The sequence below is a fragment of the Caretta caretta genome, chromosome 2 (genome assembly GCF_965140235.1).
Source record: "Caretta caretta isolate rCarCar2 chromosome 2, rCarCar1.hap1, whole genome shotgun sequence".
Taxonomy (NCBI): domain Eukaryota; kingdom Metazoa; phylum Chordata; order Testudines; family Cheloniidae; genus Caretta; species Caretta caretta.
The window spans coordinates 186,428,770-186,448,132 of NC_134207.1; the positions used below are offsets into that span (position 1 = coordinate 186,428,770).

Sequence of the window (19,363 nt, forward strand, 5' to 3'; positions counted from 1 at the left end):
TGGAACTGCTCTATGGTTGGGAACCCTCTATAAAAATGAGCTGCAAAGGATTTTTTGAATGCTAACTTTACGGCTTTTCTTGCTTTGCTTTTCTCTAATGCATAAAGAAAGCCTGAAAAGTGTTGGTCAAAGAAACAGGGTTTTTAATTGTTGTTGTTTTATTTTTGGCTTTTTTTTATCTTGGAAATGTTAGGAATGTAAAGTCTGTTCTGGCCTTAAGTCATACCCAAAAGAGCTCAATCTATTTAGCTCATCAAAGAGAAGGTAAGGGCAATTTGATCATGTCTGTAATCACCGGCAGAGGGAGAAGATGTCTGGAAGTAGAGAGCTCTTTAATCTATCAGACAGAGGCATAAAAAGGTTCAGTGACTAGAAGTTAAAGTCAGCAAATTTCAAATGGAAATAAGGTACAGTGCATGTAAGGACCATTGGAACAGATTACTAAGGAATGAGGTGTAAATTCTTCATTTCTTGGAGCTTTGAATCAAGATTGGATGTCTTTCTAGCTGACATATTCTAGTTCAGCCACAAATTATTGGTCTGGAGACAGGAGTCACAGGATGCAAGCTAAATTTTGTTACACAGGAGGACAGATTAGATTATCATAATGGTCTCTTCTGGCCTTAAAATCTATATATCTCTGGATACTCCAAGGCATCTTGTCTTCTATATATCAGAATGCATTATTTTTATTGTAAACTATTTGGGGCAGATATTATCTTTACATTTGTGTGCTACAGGTGTTGAATATACTATTCATGCTAATCAAATAATAAATAATAACTTTCATAAGAACATACATAAGAATGGCCATACTGGATCAGAACAATGGTCTATCTAGCCCAGTATCCTGTTTTCTGATAATGGCCAGTGCCAAATGCTTCAGTGGGAATGAACAGGGCAATTTTGAGCGATCCTCCATTCCCTGTTGTCCAGTCCCAGCTTCTGGCAAAGCTTTTCTTTTTCCAACAGATCAAAAGCTAAAAACAGAATAGTGTAATAATATCAGTACATTTACAGTAGAGGCTAAAAAAACCAATGCAATGACTGTGAAAACAACTCACTTACCTTTGCTTTATAAGATGCAAAGTGCAGCACATTAATCAAGCATCAAGAACACTACAACTGTCAAAAACAAAGGCCATTTAAAATACTTAATAATTTTGATACATATGCTCGTGTTTTTGCTGTGTTGTCTTATGCATTAGGACAGAGAAAACAAAAAATCTGCAGCAGAAATCAGCATCTACTACAATGGGATTTGTTATGTTTTACATACACAAAGAGAGACGTACATCACAGAATCCAACAATACCTGCTATCAGGATAGACCTTTACGTGCTGTGAAATTCTAAAGGTCCTAGACATAACACCTTTTCTTATAAAATGCTCCCAACTATATCTAACTGGCTGCTCTTACTATAGAAAAACATTGCCTGTAAATGGAAAGTCATTAAATATTAATGTCTTGCACTGTTTACTAAGGCTAGACTCCTACTGGCTTCAAGAAGGAATCTTGCCTGAGTACTAAAGCACTGAGCCCATTACTACTGATTAGTGACTGGAAGAAGAGACCCAAATTTTTGCCCAAAACTTGAAATCAGCTTTTTGAGGTTAGAAAAAGGTTGGTTTATGTCTCTACTCCTACTGGTTTCAGCTGGGACCTGAAGAGGAAGTACCAAAATACTGCAAGAAAGACTATTCTCACGGTATTTCTGAACTTGCCAGAACCAAGAAGTACATGAAATCTCTTGAGAAAGTCTCACAAGAATTCCAGATCAATTTCTAGGCCAAAGAGGGGTGACTAGTTTGAACAGGCTAAAAATAAGCATGCAAAATTTAGGGAGGGATTCTGTCTCCACACTAGTCCCCCTGGCCAGCCCTGGTGTGGGAGCATGGTGGGACAGAGATCAGATGTGAGGAAGCATGTTAGGGGTAAGAAAGAGTGGGGGAATAGCACCAGAATGCTAAGAGGAGTTCTGGGCTGCTCTGAGTGCACAGAACACCTTGTGGCTAACTAACTGATGCCAGAGCCATATTGATGGCTTAAAGCCACCTTTGCCTCCTCAGCCCATGGGCTATGCCTTTTGTGCTGTACCTCCAGGAGGCTATCTAAAGCAGAATGGACATGTGAACCTCCTGAGGTTATCAATTCAAAAGGATTAACTCCATCTATCTAGTACTTCTGTCACAATATTTTAAGCTCTCAGCCCTAATGTCAGTATACGTGCCCCCAGAACATTAATGTTTTCCTCATTTACATTTTATGTGCATATGAATTTGCCCCTGATAAAAGTGAAGGGCTCATAAGCAGTTACTACACTGGTGTAAAAATCCTCAATGTAGATAAGCCTTTTCAACCAGCAACCTGAAAAAAATCAAAATTTTATTAATTATTAATTATTATTATTACTCTAGTGCCCAGTAGCCAGAGCCCCGCTGTGCTAGGTGCTGTATAAACATATAACAAAAAGGCAGGCCACGCCTTAAAGAGCTTGCAATTTCAACAGGTGAAGATGCACTTGAAATTCTATTCATATATATTTTGCAAGCCCTCCATTAGAAATGTTTCTAGGCCAGATTCTGTCTTGGGATATGTGCAAAAGCCATCCACTGATTTAAGAGCTGCAATTTTGTACTTGAGGGCTGAATTTGACCAAAAGCTACTTTTACAATTTTGATTATTCATTTCAGTTATCAAATGACGAGGCTCCCAAGAATGCCCACCTATAAAATAAAATTATATGTTGATAGCCCCAAAAACTTTTGTAACACCATTATAAGATGTGGAATTCAAAATCAATATTGTAGTTTTGATTTATATAAGGGAACTTACCAAGTAGGTGTACTAGTATATTTTTTCTTTCATTCCCCAAAACACTGCTCTAATGTGACACTACTGTGAATGATGTAGACACATTGGAAATGCCAACTGTCTTGCAAGTCAAATACCAGAGGATTAAAGCTTATTCATTTTATTTCATTTTAAATGAGAAAGCAAATAAAACTGAGAACGCTTGTTGCAAACTAGGCAGATAGCCATAATGTTCTTGAAAACTTTAGAAAAAGTATATAGGTCAATCTGGTATCCAGGTCAGTCTTGTTTATTTGTACCCCATCTAACCAAAGCTTCCTAGTAACTTTCCCCAACACAATGGATCAGTCCCATGTCCCCCATAAATCTATTTATCCAAATATTTTGGACATCCACAAAACCTTTCAGACAGGTAGGACTGTATTATATTTAAAAAAACCAAAAAAACTAAATAGGCTGTCAGAATCTTCAGAATTTTCAATAAAGCCTCATTGAAGAGCAGTGCTTGATTAGCCATAATTACCAGCACACTAATAACAATAAATAAGGAAAGTTGTCCTTTAGCTCTCAGTCTTGGTTGGCAGAAAAGGAAACAACCTTTGCTGCAATCCTGCAAAGCTGCAATTGATAGGGACGGCTGGTAAAAAAATTAACGATGAGTGGCACTACCTCAGATTACATTTTGATGGAGCTTGATCACTTACCAACTTAGTCTTTTCCTTTATTCATTTAATTAAAATGTTTGTGGATGAAAGTAGTGCTTATTAAGGAGGAGGACTAACACTTAGTGCTCAAGCCAGATGCTGCATATGGTTGCTCCAGACAACTCTGCTGGTGCACCTCAGTCCTGAACAGAGACCTTCAACTATGCTGACCTGTGTGATGGCTTGTAATGTGGACAAATTCCCTGCTGGAGGAGAGATCCCCGATGGTGAAAACATGCTCTTCTTCCCTTTGGAGGTCTCACTGGAGACATTATCACTGCTAGATTTTCAGGTGGCAGCTGTGGCACCTTTTTTTCAGGCCATAGTTGGTCGCAGGTCTGCCAATGTCTCCTCTGACCAAGACCGTGACACAGTCATCTGCATATTTGTGACCATCAGGCTACATTACTGCCATGCACTCTATCTGTTGCCTTTGAAAAGTATTCAGAAGTTTCAGTAGTAGAAAATATAGAGGCTTGCTGCCGTCTCTGCTCTGCCCTGGCTCCAGCTCATTTCTGACGGGAATTCAAGGTGTATATACAGTGCCTATCACACTAGAGACCAAATCTTTGATTGGGGTCTCTGTGTGTTACCTGAAACATAACTCAACATTTCTCATTGCAGGAACTGTGATCCTGTTGATTGATCTCATTGTCAGTTACTGAGTTAAAATCTCTGCTGCTGATGGCAGGATGTTGTCAGTCATACGGCCACATCTCTGGAAGTTATTCCCGCCAGCAGTCTGCTAGAGCCAAAGTTTCGTTAGATCCAGGTTGGGGTTATCTGTTTGCTAAAGCCAGAAGTGCCTTAGGAAGGTGATGGGCCTGGCATACAATGTAGGATGGATCACCTGAAGGATTCCTGATTTAGTTTAGTCAGGGCCCATGTAATCTGGGATGAGGGAATTTGCTACCTAATGCCCCAATTGCTGTCGAATTGTGCAGCAGAATCTAAGATTTTATTTAAATAAAATGTTACTTACGATAACAAAGAAGCCCTTCCTGACATAAACTGTTGTAATCTGATGTACTGCTGTCTTCCTGGGTCTGCCGACATCCAAAAACAAATGCTCCGAGACTTGCGTTAACTCAGTGGGGTGTTAACTTCAAAACCTAATTATGAAAATGTAAATGTCAACATTGTTAATTATTTTGCTGCTTATCATTTTTTGCGGAATCATCTAGCAAATATGCTTATTCTACAAATCAGTCATGACCTAGGCTGCCTTTGATGCAAAACCCTACCTGCCCTCTGCCCAACTGCTACAACCTCCAGCTACTACCCCGATAAAGTCCACAATGCAGGAATGAGTTGTAAGAACAAAAATCTACAGTGCACTGAAAATTTAAAGTCAGGGTAAAATAAACTGAGTTTAAAACAAAATCAAACAGTAAGGAATACTCTGCTGATTCTATTAGTCATTTTCATATTTCATTCAATAAAAGCCTTCCACTTTTTAAAAATGTACTTGAAAGTTCTGCATAATTTCCAGTCTGCAGCTCCAGTATGATATGAAAACCATGGTGATTTGCAGCAGAATTTAGGTCCAGGTTATTGCAAAGTATATGAAACCTTTCCTTTCCTAGCAGAGACTGGGAATTAATTTGTTGCTGATATAGAAGAGCGAGTTACATTGCTAGCTTTTTAAACTGGTATTTGTTATTTTATAAATTTGATTGATTTTATAAATTAAGTGTAAGGCATTCAGGTGCCTTTGTAATGGTTTCCGTTACCAGTTCCTATGGGATAGATTCTGACTCTGACTATACACCCATATAAGGGATTAAGAACCCCTATTTACACTTCAAGAGCTTTGGATCCAGGCATGTAGGAGTAAGGGGAGCCACTCACCTGGATCAGAAATATGTGGAAACTTAGCCCCACTTCTCTAATTACTGACCAAGGTAGCTAAACCAAGCTATGTGTATGTGTGCGTGCACACGCTTGTATACAGGAGTAGTAATTTACTAGTGGTACAGGCCAGAAGCAAGGACCAGATCCTTGAAGGTGTTTAGATGCCCAGTTCCCATTGATTTCAATAGACATTAGGCACTTAAATATCTTTGAAGATCTAGGCCTAAGTTACTAGCTCCCAAGATCAAGGAGCTCAGTTAAAATTAAACTGAGATCATAAAAGAAAATAAGTTTAATTTTGCAGTTGATAGGTTTGTCACAATCCACAATATATTTGTGTATTTATTTAATACAACACTGTGACATGTGACACATTTTGTTGTTATGTATGTCTGTCTTTGGTGCTGCAGGGAAGTTGTTCACAGTTGAATCCAGAAACAGCTCTCAGGGTCTGGACCTAACCGCAGCTCAGAAATTGTGTGCTGACTTGGGCGCTCGCTTAGCCACTGCAGAGGAACTGAGACGGGCTGTAGTGGACTGTTCTTTTGCCGCATGCACCAGAGGTTGGCTGGCCGACGGTACCATTGGGTAAGGAGAATGGAAGCAGCAAAATCCACCCTAACCAGCATGAATGATTGCTCTCAAACAAGCTTTCCCACTTTGGGTAATATTATTACCGAGAAACACTGGGCACAAAGAAATGCTTATGTAACCAAGTCTCAGGTGTTTCATTCAGATAAGCTAACTATGCTGTTACCTTGCACAAAATCAGTCACGTACAGCTGATGCTGCAGAGATGTGAGTGTACATAGATCACCTAATACACAGTTCTAAAATATATTTATCTTCCTTTTAATCTTAGAAATACATTGTTTCAATCAAATTCCCTTTGGCCCACAAAATATCTTGTTTAAATCCAGAAAATATTGAGTAGCTAGCTGTCAATATCTTGGATGTTGTCATTCGCTATTATTTGTTGAATACCAACAGTGTACCAAGCTCTAAAGGAATGTAGGCCCAGATCCTCAATTTAACTCCCATTCTGAGAGTTAGGTTAGGTACCTAAATGCTTTAGAGGATATGAGCCTTACATTTTACAGGCCCAATCCTGCGGCCACTGAAGTCAATGGAAAAGCTCTCATTGACTTCAGTAGTGCAGGGTCGGGCACCCTGTGGACAAAATAAATAACAAACACAGGGTCTGATCCAAAGCCCATTGAAGTCAATGGGGGCCATGCAGCGTAAATTTATTAGTTATTATTAATTTTTATAGTGCCCAAAGGAGTGTTAGGTTCTTCACAAAAACAAATTGAAAGACATGTTCCCGTCATAGGGAACTTACACTTAGAGCTGACGTGATGAGTGCGGTTAACAAACCGGAGGGAATTGGATGAAAAAGGACATTGCTTCAGCTATATGATCACACAGTGACTCAGTTTAGGCATCTTGATGGTTTAGATAACTGCGATAATTGATGGACTTCTTGTGGGCACTGGGAAGAACTACACAATTTTTGATCAGTGGACCAAAATTTACAGGTGTAATTTATCTAGATGGTAAAATTGTTGGGGCAAGGGTGCCAAACTATTGGGCCTAACATAACGGGGACATTATCTCACTTGAGGTCTCTGGGTGTTCATGTTTAAATGGAGTCACTGTGTGATCATACTGCTGAAGCAATGTTCTTTCTCATCCTATCCCCTCCTGTTTGTTACCCTCACTGGTCACATGATATCTAAGTGTAAGTTCCCTATGACAGGACCATGTCTTTTTATTCATTTCTGTGAAGAACCCTAGTACACCTTTGGGCACTATGAAAATAACAAAACAAATAATAAATATTAAGAAGGGTGTATTAGGGAGAGACTCTCAGAAGAATGTTGAATGCATGGTGGATGAGGTCAGGGAGCTGGTCCCAGACATGGGAAAGCCATATGGAAAAAAAAGCACAAAGACAAAAATGGAAGAAGGGGAAAGACTGGATAGTTATGTCAGGGACAGGCAAGCTGATAAAAATAAAATAGAGTTCTCAACTGTCAAATAAGTTTCTTCAGGAAACAAGAGAGCAGTAAGTTAACACTTCAAAGCCTTTGAATTTCAAGGTGCTTTGCAAACATTCAGGAACCTTCCCAATACATGATGTGAGGTAAGGAAGTATAGTTACCCTCATTTTATAGTTAAGAAAACTGAGACATAGAGACTTATTTAATGGTACATTCTATGTAGTCATTAGCGACATGGGAACAGAGGCCAGGTTTTTTGGCTCCAAATCATGTGCGTTAAGCACAAAGTCATTCTTTCCTTCCCTCATATAGTAAACCATCTGGCCTTCATTTTCAGAGGTCCTGAGCACTCACAGTTCCCATGGACTTCAACAGGAGTTGTAGGTGCTCAGCACTTCTGAAAGCTAGACTTTGAGTGTTTACCATCTTCACAACAAGCAAAAAAGTTTTGTATTTTCCTGTATGATGTATGGATTGGGACACTTTAAGTTAGGTTTGGTTTAATCTAGAGTGTTTTACTATAGTTCTATTGTATACAAAAATAACTAAAATTGACACATGGGAACAGGGACCGATGTACCTGACTGAATAAAACAGGCTGGTGTACAGCCAAGGTCTGCATGGTGGAGGCTCCCTAACAATCCCTCCCTACCCCAAAAAAACCCTGATCCATCCTTCACTCACCCACACCCAACAACCTTCAAGTTCACACCCAGGCTCTTTCGCAGCAATTACTTCCCTCTCCCTCAGCTCCTCCATTACCCCTGTCTCCCCTAAGCCTTTGCACTGCTTCTGAGGGGTGCAGGAAATATATTTCTGTATTGTAGTTTAAATGAATTATTACTCAAAGTTCTGTATTAATATGCCTAGGTTGGAATCTATTTGTCAAAAAATATTTCCTGAATCTTTTTTGTTGTCTGTATTGTTACAGACATAGTTGCTGACAGGTATTTTGAAATAAATCACCAAAATGATTGAAACTGGCATAATTATATTGTGCTATTTTGACAAATGAAATATGCAGTATTTTAAAATATTGTGCACAGAATTTTTAATGTTTTGGTGCAGAATTCCCCCAGGAGAAGATATAGGTTAGTCTTATCCCTATTTTACAGATGCAGAAACTGAAGCACAGCAACATCAACATGATAATCCCACTTAAGAAAATGGAAGAGTGCAAAATTCTGTCCTCCTGGACAGAAACATAGCCACATTTATTTTTGCATGTAGCACATATCAGTAGATACAATACTATGGCCAGTGGTGCATTATAACAACATAGGAAAGAAACAGTGACTTGCTCAAAGTCACACAGCAATTCCATAGCAAAGCCAGGAACAGAATCCAGGTCATCTGATTCCTAGTTTTGAGAGTTAACCACAAGAACATCTTTCCAACTTGTGAACTCTGCCTTCAGCTGGTTTCTCACCTCTTTAACCTTGCTCTACTCTACTGCTTCCTTCAATTTGTATTTGCAAAGTTCTCTTGAATAAAGTACATTAGCCCATTTACTGTCAGTGTCTAGTGTTGACAAAGTTATGTTTTTCCACAGAATACTGTCCTCTTAAAAGTTCTTAAACTTTAGGGAATTATTAGCTTTGGTGACTGTTATTAGTTATTTTAGATAGCATTGGGCTATGTGCATTTTTAATGATAAAATACAGTTTCCAATTATTTTTTTCCAAAGGATATAAAATTTTACTACAAATGAAAAAAACTTCAAATGAAAGTAATTATTTCCGGCACTCTTTTTTGTCCAAATGAAAGTATTTAAAATTAATTTTAAAGTTCTTTTGAAATTAAAAAAAAAATCCAGTTTAAAAAAAAAGGAATAAGATAGGTTCCATCACTCAAACTTTCTCTTTTTTTCTCTTACCAACCCAGTCCCTGAAATAGGTTGCAGGCCTGAAAGCCAAGAAAACTATTTTCATCTCTACAATGTACATGGCAGGATTATTAAACGGGTCCTTTTATACAACTTTTCAGTAGTATTAAATGAGGAAGTGGGGTGCGTGGGGTGGGTGAGACAAGAAGTGTCCCCATTCTTCCCTCTAACCACTGTCAGCATTTTAAAGGTGCAAGAAGACAAAAATATTTTCTATTTTCTGAGCCACAATAGGCTGACGGGCTGATCTCAACTGCTCATTGAAGACAATGGTGCTATGACAATTTACACCAGTTGGGGATTTGCCCTGAGTACGTGATTATGAAGAATGCTAAACTATTCATAATTAACAGCAGTTTGCTGCAGCACATCAGAATGCAATAGCTCTGTAGGACTGAATACCAGCAGCTCCCATTAAAATTACTAGGAACTGCTGGATCCTCAGCACTTTTGAAAAATTAGGCCACCTGTTTAGATGTTTAAATAATTTAGGCACCAAACCTTGGTCTCACTCTGTAAAATATTAAGAATACAAAGAACCCCCAAAACAACAAAAGCATGTCTTGAAGCATATGGAATACATGTAACTCTTATTTTATGAGGGAAAATAGGACACTAGGGTCATATGGCAAACCCTGATAGAAAAGTACAATTAAGATGTGTTTCTTAAGAATTAGAGAAAAGAAAACAAAAAATGCAAGTCCCAATGAAGTAAATGGTCGCTCTTAAAACCATTACTCTGCTTTATACCTGAGGGGGGCTCTTTTTTGGTGAGGACTCCCACTGTGTTAGACACTGTATAAAGACATAGTAAAAGACTGCCCCTACCTCAAAGAGCTGATAAGAAAGGGGAAAGAGAGACCCAGAGAGGTGAAGTAACTTGTCCAAGCTCACCCAGCTAGTGAGTGGCAGAGCCAGGAACAGAACCGAGGTCTTCTGCATAGGGCTAGGTGGAGTGGAAAGGGTCTCATTCTCTTCAAGAAGACAATGAAAATTAGGGAAGGAGATGACAGCTCTGGTGGGGATGAAAGGCAGCTGTGGAGAGGGGCTGGGAATGAGTATATTTGCCCTGAGAACTTCAGTACAGAACACCGAGAATGATTATAGGGTTTTCACTATAAAGAATAGCTATTTTATAATATACTGTATGTGAGCCCCACCATGCTTGATCATCAGAGATTCGAGGAAGACAGAATAATCTGTGGGATGTTCATTTTCCAACTTTCAGAAACCTAAAAATAAACACAAAGAAGAGGCTGGAATGAAAACCTAAAGAACATACTGTACCGTGCTGGAGGGCTTCACACAGGGCTTTCAGATTGAATGTTTAAATCCAAAAAGTAGTTGCAAAAGATCATCATGCCTTCAGAAAGCATTGCACCTCTTTCTTCCTTTCATTCACTGGCAGCTCACTTACTGATTTTATTGGGTCATTAATCTGACAGGCAAATATGTCACAAGAGTGTCATTTTGTTGCAAATAGCTATTAGCACTTATTCCAAGATGACAAATGAGAATTACAGCAGGGAGGCTGGAAAACTTAACACCACTTCACTTCCTAAAATATAAAAATGTATACTACCTTATTTCCAGAAGGTGCTAAATATTTTAGAATTCATTTTAGAAATGTTTGTGAGCTTTTCCTTTGAACCCACCAAACACCACTCTAAATCTTCACATGTGAAAAACGGATTTTCAAAAATTAAACTGACAGTAACCTGAAAAGCATCGGCTTGATCTCTCTTAAAACCAAAGTCCTCTATTTATCCACACAACAGGTAAAAGGCAATGGCAGTGCAAGCTCCCCAATGCTGCCCTGCTGATGTGCCCCAGTCCTAAAAAGAGCCAATTTTGGGAGTGAGAGGGTTTCTGTGAGCTTTGAATCCTTGATACATATCTGCTGAAATTACCAATTTCAATTGTGGACATCTATTTACTCGGAACTGAACTGTGACCACCCATTAAGATTGCAGCATTGCTATCAGATGGCAACAACTTTTGGTCACTACCAACCTGGGCTAAATTTGAAATAGTGATCTGGAGATGAAAGGATCCACATAATATTGCTTGATGTAATGTTCTGGTATGTGTGTGTGTGTGGTAGAAGGAGAGAAGGATGTGTCACGAAACCAATGACTTTTTTATTTAAAATGAAATCAGTCATTCAGACTGTTTCTTTTCTGCTCTGGCTGCCAATATCTAATCTAAGTATTTCCCAAAGGAGCACTAGGCACCAAATAAATATGTAAAAATATTTTCTTTCCAAAAATAGGACCTAGACTTTTCACTCTGCCCTCACATCATGTTCATTGTTGTTGTCTAGAAGGCTAAACCATTTTGTATAGCTCCACTACTGGAAGGCTTGACTATACAGAAGGGTCTTAAAAGTAGTAAGGTTTGGGATCGTCCAGATCTTTGTTGGCAGGGAACACTGCAGCTCGGGCTCCCCCTCGAGAACACCCTGCCTCCAGCATTTGAATTTCATCTCTGGGACTCCCAGCTGCAGTACCTTTCGTGATCAGAGTTATCCCGTGTCACAGAATCAGTGCTGATCTCTGAGACAGATCAGACCTAGACCCACCAGGGATTTAAAGATTAGGACAATACCTTGAATAGAATATTGAACTGGCAGTTAAGAGGGCAGAATGTGTGAAGCAGAAGATCCTCCCGAGGCAGGATTTTACAAAGTTGGTCAGCAATAGACTGAGGTGTTCCCTACTGGCTTTCACTATCAAGAAGGACATGGCTCTTTTTGACCATGATGGCACAGTTTGTCAGGAAATTCACATCACCCAGGTGCCCTGCTCCCACACCCCACCACCAGGGAATTCAGTCTTTTTTTTTTAATCCGAGGTGAAGGGATCATGGTTGTTGACACTTCTCTCTGGTTGAATTTCCCAACTTGGAGTGGTCTGTGGGAGAAACAGGACAGTCAATGTGGTGCTCCTCGTCTGATAGATCAAGGAGTGTCCTGTCAGAAGTTTGGACAGGACCAGCCATCACAATTTCTGAGGTCAGGGTCATATCAGCAGATGGTACATGCTGCATCCTCTGACTAGCAAATGAGGATGCCTCCATTCAGATATCCTCACTCTGTCCCCATCTTGGATGTCAAAAAATGTATTTCTCAATATAAGAGTGAGAGCATAACAGGAATAACTGGCAAATAGGTAGTACTCCATCTGATCACCTGCATTTCAACATCATCAAAACTATTCATGGCATCCTACATACTGAAGTCCTCCTCTTGCAACAAGCTCATGCCTGTTCATGTTAGGGTATATGTACACTGCAATTAAAAACCGATGGCTGGCCCATGCCAGCTGACTCAGGTTTGCGGGACTTGGGCAAAGCGGCTATTTAATTATGGAGTAGACCATCAGGCTCAGGCTGGAGCCTGGGCTCTAGGACCCTGCAAGATGGGAGGGTCCCAGAGCTAGGGCTGCAGCCCAAGCCCGAACATCTACACTGCAATTAAACAGCCCCTTAGCTCGAGTCCTGCAAGCCCCTGTCAGATGGAATGGGCCAGCTGTGGCTTTTTAATTGCAGTGTAGACATACTCTTAGTGTCTCAGACCTACCCATTGCTAAATCCTAGCCTCCTCCAGTAAAAGCTGCAAGATTAAATGGGCATTATTTGGCTACACATAATCTTGTTTCAGGGTTAAACCCACTTCCACATGCTTCCTTCTACAGTCATTGATATTACAATACTGTATCTTGTATATTGCATACAACTTTAAAGATTAGATTTCTTTAAATATATAATAAAACAAAGATGAAGTATAATTATACTGCAATATAACATTAAAATAATCATTATTACGTTAATCAAACATTCTTAACTATTCCCAGACAAAAAGCTAAGGCAAGACAGAATGAAGCTTGAGGGTAGTTTGAAGGTAAAAAGATCACCACAGGAAGTTTTCAATTATCCTAAAAGCAAGCATTACTAACCCAGTGAATTCAAAGGTAAGGTTAAACTATCAAAGATTCCAAACATGTTAAAGTATGGAAATACAAAATTAAGATCCTCAAACAATTCTGATTCTCCCCTATAGTGATACTATGAAGGGAAAATATGGTGAAAAAAATCTGTACTATCTTTAAAAATAAGTTATGTCTAATTTGAGGCCACAAACACTAAAATGTCTTAATCATAATTGTATGATTATTGAATGGCATCAAAACTTACTAGCATTGCTCTTGGGACATTATTTCCACCGGGTTGATCATTTGATACTTTTATGATATACACTACAACACAACCACAATAAAGTTAACATTTAACAAGTAAAAGAGGAGTAGAAAATACATATGTGCAATTTAGCTGAGTTAATACAGCAGAAGCAGCCTTAACTTTTCAATTTCTTGACTTGGGCGTGCTTGATTTCTCAAGCTTAACAATGAAGTATTTTTATATTTAGTTATCTTGTTTCCTTAAAGGAAAAATGAAAAAAGAAATCTGGAGCTATTTGGCATGGGGAGATTACAAGCTGCACTTGATTCACTTCAACATTCCTTGAATAGGGCAAGAACTATAGTTAGCACCACTGCCACTAAAAAGTCTTCATCTCATATGCATGTCTCAGCTAAACTCTCAGTTTAAGGGCACCACTAGAGCTGAAGGGCTGATTGGCAGAACCAACATTTTAAAAGCTCCATGACAAACCTTAAATAAAAATTCTAATGCCTACGTGTGAAACCAGCATCTCTAAATGCTCGTAACTGTAAAACCACGGAACCATTTTTTGTCTTCAAATTTGGCTTTATTTTTTTACTTTAATTGAGATGTACAAGACAACCACAGAGTGAACCTTCTACTTGAAACTATTTTGTTATTTATATAAGTGAGTTAATTGTAACATATAGGAAAAATATATTTTTCACATTCGGGTAACTAAGGAACAATTAAAACAACTTTCCTTTGCAACCCAAAAAAGAATTTGTTTGAGAGAGTCATGAGCAACGGAAGAAAGTGGAATGTACATATGGAATCTGGATTTAATCCAATATGTTATTAGTGCCCTCCAGTGATGAGCTGCCAAAATCTGAAGAACCGGTTCCTTCAGTCGCTCTGGGTCTTCGGCGGCACTTCAGCAGCATGTTCTTTGCTTTCTCTGGGTCTTTGGCAGTACTGAAGCACCCACTGCCAAAGTGCCACCGAAGACCCGGAGCGTGGCCGGGTGAGTAAAAATTAAAAAGGGATTCTCAGCCAGGGAAGCCTCCCCAGACGGGAGCTCAGGCGGGCTGGACAGGATGGTTCTGTGGGCCAGATGTAACCTGCGGGCTGGAGTTTGCCCACCCTTTAACAACCGGTTCTAAACCGGCTTCAAAATTTAACAACCAGTTCGCGCAAACTGGTGCGAACCGGCTCCAGCTCACCCTCTATATAATAATTGTATGGATGTTTTTTTCCCCTAATGATGATTGGAGGAACAGTTTTTCTGTATTCATGGTATTGTAAGAGGTTTTCAGAAATAGCTGACATCCAGGTCAGATGTTTACCAAAACACATAATTATTACGGCTGATCAGTATTCTCACTCATTCTGTTCCTTTTATGTATATCTAAGTGTTACACAGACCTCTACAGAGAGAAGAAAAATTGTACCTACTTGTGAAATAACTGGGTACAATCACACAACAGACTGAACTAAGAAACAGACTAAAGGACATGCTAAAAAGATGTAGAATTCCACATACATCTGGGCTCAAATCAGAACTGAAATCATCCACTCAAATTCAAATCCCACAGGGTATGTCTACACTGCAATAAAACACCTGTGGCTGGCCTCAGTGAGCTGACTCGGGCTCATGGGGCTCAGGCTGAGGGGCTATAATATTGCAGTGTAGACTTTCAGGCTTGGGTTGGATGCTGGCCTCTGGGACCCACCCCCCCTCACGAGGTCTCAGAACCTGGGCTCCAGTATGAACCCAGATGTCTACGCTGCAATTTTATAGCCCCCCAGCCCGAGCCCTGCAAGCTGGAGTCAGCTGACCCGGGCCAGCTATGGGTTTTATTGCAGTGTAGACATATGCAGAGTGACCCCCCTCTTCCATTCTATTCCGTATTCAGAGTGTGGCATGCATTCGATGAAGTGAGCTGTAGCTCACGAAAGCTTATGCTGAAATAAGTTAGTCTCTCAGGTGCCACAAGTACTCCTTTTCTTTTTGTGGATACAGACTAACACGGCTGCTACGCTGAAACCTCTTAACCATTGTGACTCTTAAGCAGCAATAGTTCTAGGACTGGGAACGGTAAATAAAAAACATACTGTGTTTCAAGTTTTACCATCTCCTATGAAAGTGCTGGAGCTATTCCAAAAAAGTGGCAAACAATTAATGGGAAAAGTATATGATTTTCACACTTTCTGGCTCTGATTTCAGCAAAGCTTTGCTGTTTTTGCACAAACCCTTTAAAATAAATTCATCTATTTTAGTCCCAAAGGGAAAAGTTTAACAAAGGTACAAGCATCTGAAAATGACCCTTTAGAATTGAGATACATGTACAGCTTTTGTTAACAGCTCTGCTACATGCTTCACCAATAACTGTTTCTATAGCAGTTGGCACTTTACAGACATGTAGAAAGACATATACCCATCTGTGACAGGCGTCGGTCGGTCCTCCGAGCCCCTAGCGGCGATGGAGAGCAATGGTCTCCGTGGCAGGCCTCGGCCCCACCTCCCAGGCATTGGGGAATTAGCGGGAAGGTGTGCCGGCCGGAGTCAGTAGCACGCCCCTCCGGCAGGGGCGCGCCGGCAAGAGTCAGTAGCGCGCCCCTCCGGCAGGGGAACGCCGGGGTAGGGGAACGCAGGCCCACCCAACTCCACTGCGTTCCAGCCCAGGGCCCTGACAGTGGCGGGAGGCGAAGGTCCCGCCGCTGGGTCAGCGGGGCAATCCGCACCCGCTGACCAAACACACCCACCCCACGGTGTAGTTGGGTCACTGGGCTACTTCCTACCCGGTCTCTCTCAGGCGGGTCGCTCCAGTCCCTCCATCTCCTCCGGGTATTCCGCTGCGGGCAGCTCCGGATCATCCATCTCCTCCGGGTAATCCGCTGCGGGCAGCTCCGGTTCCTCCGGGTATTCCATTGCGGGCCACCCCCACTCCCCCTCGGTATCAGACTCACGCTGGCCCGGGCTGCAGTCAGGCCCCTCCAAGTCCTCTGGGTATTCAGCGGCCGGCAGCCCTGGTTGCCACAGGCCTTCCCCCTGGTCAGGCTCCTCCTTGCCCAGGGCTTCGCCTGGGTCAGCAGCAGGATTGCGAGGGAGGAGCCAGCAGCCTGTGTCTGTCTCCCTCTCTGGTGCTCTCCTCATTGGGCAGAGGGCCCCGCCCTTTGTACTTCCTGTCCCACTCTTCCCCTTCCGGGGATTGGCGGAAGCTTAGCCTGGCCCCGCCTGCTCAGACTCAGAGGGTAGCTCTTTACCCTCTGGTTCGGAGGGGAGCCACCCTGGCTCCCTACACCATCCCAAAGAATTTACAGAAAAGGCCCTGATTTTGCTACTCTCACACAAGTAGGCCTATTGACTTCAAACAGTCAAGTAAGGCTTTATAGGCCAGCTGGATCCTTAAACCCAATGGTATAAGGTGCTGAGCCCTCTCATTTGAAGGGCTCAGTGGGGGTTGAGTACAGTCAACACCTCACAGGAAATGCTCAGCACCTTGCAGGATTGGGCTCTAGGCAGGAAGCATACAGACAGAGAATGTGGGGTTGGAAGAATCAAATAGGCTTTTGTTATTTCCCTATTTACATGAGACAGGATTTCTTCATTCCCAGAGAAATTGTATCTGGATGTTTTCAATTTTAATCAAAACAAATTCATAATTCTAATTTTATAATATACAGTACCAAGTTAAACTCTTAAGTGCAGTGTCACTTAAAATCTTGTTTGAAGCAGGAATGAATTAATCTACAGGAAGAGCATTTCATTTTTTAAATGTAATGAAGGAACATGGTTTAGCTATAAATCCAACAGTTTGGATCTTTTTGTAAGGGATTCAAAAGGTCAAACACACTGGAGTCTTACTTTGTGTATAATGGTAAAAATTACTTACTTCATAGCCTTTTTATTAAGTCTTATTTCTATCAACAGTAACTAATAAATGCTATTCTAAGGATTAACAAGTCAATGTACTATATTAGATTTCCATCACCTATATCCTCGCAGTAGCAAACCACACAGGAACTTTATATGGCATCTGAAAAAAATTAAAAAGCACTTTGTTTTTTAAACACACAATCCTACATATGATTCACAGTATCCTATTTTGGACATGATAGCAAAATTCCAAGGATCCGTCAGCCAAAGAGAAATTTTTAGTCTATCCCAGAAATAGCACACTGACTAGTCGTGCTTTGGGCTGCAGTAGTGGATAATAGCTAGAACAGAGGATTAAAAGTCAGAAAATGCAGGCTCAAATTTTCAGAACTGGATGCCTAAGATCAGGCATTGAGTCCTTACTTAGGCACACACAGAGTACACCTACACTGGAGATGTAAGGTGTAATTTCCAGCTGGAGCAGACATATCCGTGCTAACCAGAGTGGTGCAAGTGGCACTAATCACGTGAATATATATCTAGGGTCTTGGATGAGACTGTATTCCGGGCAGTGCCCATCCTGCCACTTGCACCACCACACCTACCTTCTGTTTTTAGTGCTCTAGCTTGATCAGAGCAAGCGCAGGTATGTCTCCTTGAGCTGGAAATTACACCTTCCAGCTCCAGTGCTGTCATATCCAAAGGGACATGGATTGATTTTCAGAGATCAGGAGTGACCAAAATTCCCACTAAATTTACTGTGGGGCAAATTTTCACTCTCTAATTCTGAGTGCCTCAGATTTTGGGCACTAAACTTTAGACACATAGATCCAGACTTTTAAAGATATTTAGACGTTTCGCTGCTCAGCATTGCAAAGCCTAAGTGATTTAGGCAGTTAAATCTAATTTTCGTCCCATTGACTTTCAGTGAGACTCTGTTTGCATATAAAATGATGCAAACAAATTGTTACAGTTGAAAGGAGCAAACAGCTAGGCACAGACGTTGCAAGACTAATTTATTACCATGAGTAATTCCATTTATTTCAATAGTAAAGTTAAGCATGGGTATAAGTCTTGGCAGGACCATGTCCTTATGCAGTAGGAGGGAAAATCTAAAGATTTCCTTCCTACTCACACATGCATGTGTGAATGCACATGCACACGCACACATATGAATGCTTTTTATGTAAAATGAGCCCATTAAGTGCAGTATTGTTTCTCCAGGAGGAAAAAATGCATCAGAAGGGTGGGATGTGGGGTGTGTGTGAGGGGGACTTTCTGATGAGGTTTTCCAAGTTTTCATTTTTTTGAACTTCTGTATGATGAAATATTTACATGAACATAACTTGTATTTTGTTTATGGTGCCAGAAATTAGATTCTGATATCAACTCGTAAATGACATTTTTAACTATCCTAGAAAGTTAAAAGGAAGTAATGAGACCATCAATTTTTGTGATGTAGTATATTTGAATAGTTCATTAATATTGTTTTAAGTTTGTAAGCCTTCAAAACAATTTTTAAGAAAACAATATTTTGAACACGTAAAAACATATACACATATAAGTATGATAGGAAGACTTATCAGTCTCCCCTCAGGCTTCCTTTCTCAAGAATAAATATAACCAGTTTTCTTTTTAACCTATCCTCATAGGTCAGGTTTTCTAAACCTTTTAGCATTTTTATTGCTCTCCTCTGGTCTTTCTCTAATTTATCCACATCTTTCTTAAAGTGTTGTGCCTAAAACTGGACACAATACCGCAGCTGAGGTCTCACCAGTGCCAAGTAGAGTGGTACAATTGCATAGCCCCTGCATCTTTGGGATGGAGCATACTCAGTGAAGATGGAGTCTTTGGAGAACTTAGCTGCCAAAGTCTAACAAGTCTCTGCTAAGCATATGGGAAAAGATTTTTCAAAGGCTTTCAACTTGGCCAAATTCAAGCAGATTTTCAAAAGAACGGCAAAAAACAGAAAACAAAACCGACCCCTGCCATCTAGTGTATCCCTGCCAAAATGTCATGTCCCTTCTCTAAAGCATGAAGGTGCTACAGTTTCTCAATGAT

General features: G+C 40.5%; 1 protein-coding gene across 1 annotated transcript in view; it reads left to right on the top strand.

Annotated features, from left to right (window-relative positions):
* Positions 1 to 19,363, top strand: part of SUSD5 (sushi domain containing 5) — a 77,300-nt gene that overhangs the window by 5,157 nt on the left and 52,780 nt on the right. Inside the window, exon 2 of the mRNA XM_048838959.2 lies at positions 5,784 to 5,961. Coding sequence (XP_048694916.1) covers positions 5,784 to 5,961 — 178 coding nt within the window. The remainder of the gene's footprint in view (positions 1 to 5,783; positions 5,962 to 19,363) is intronic.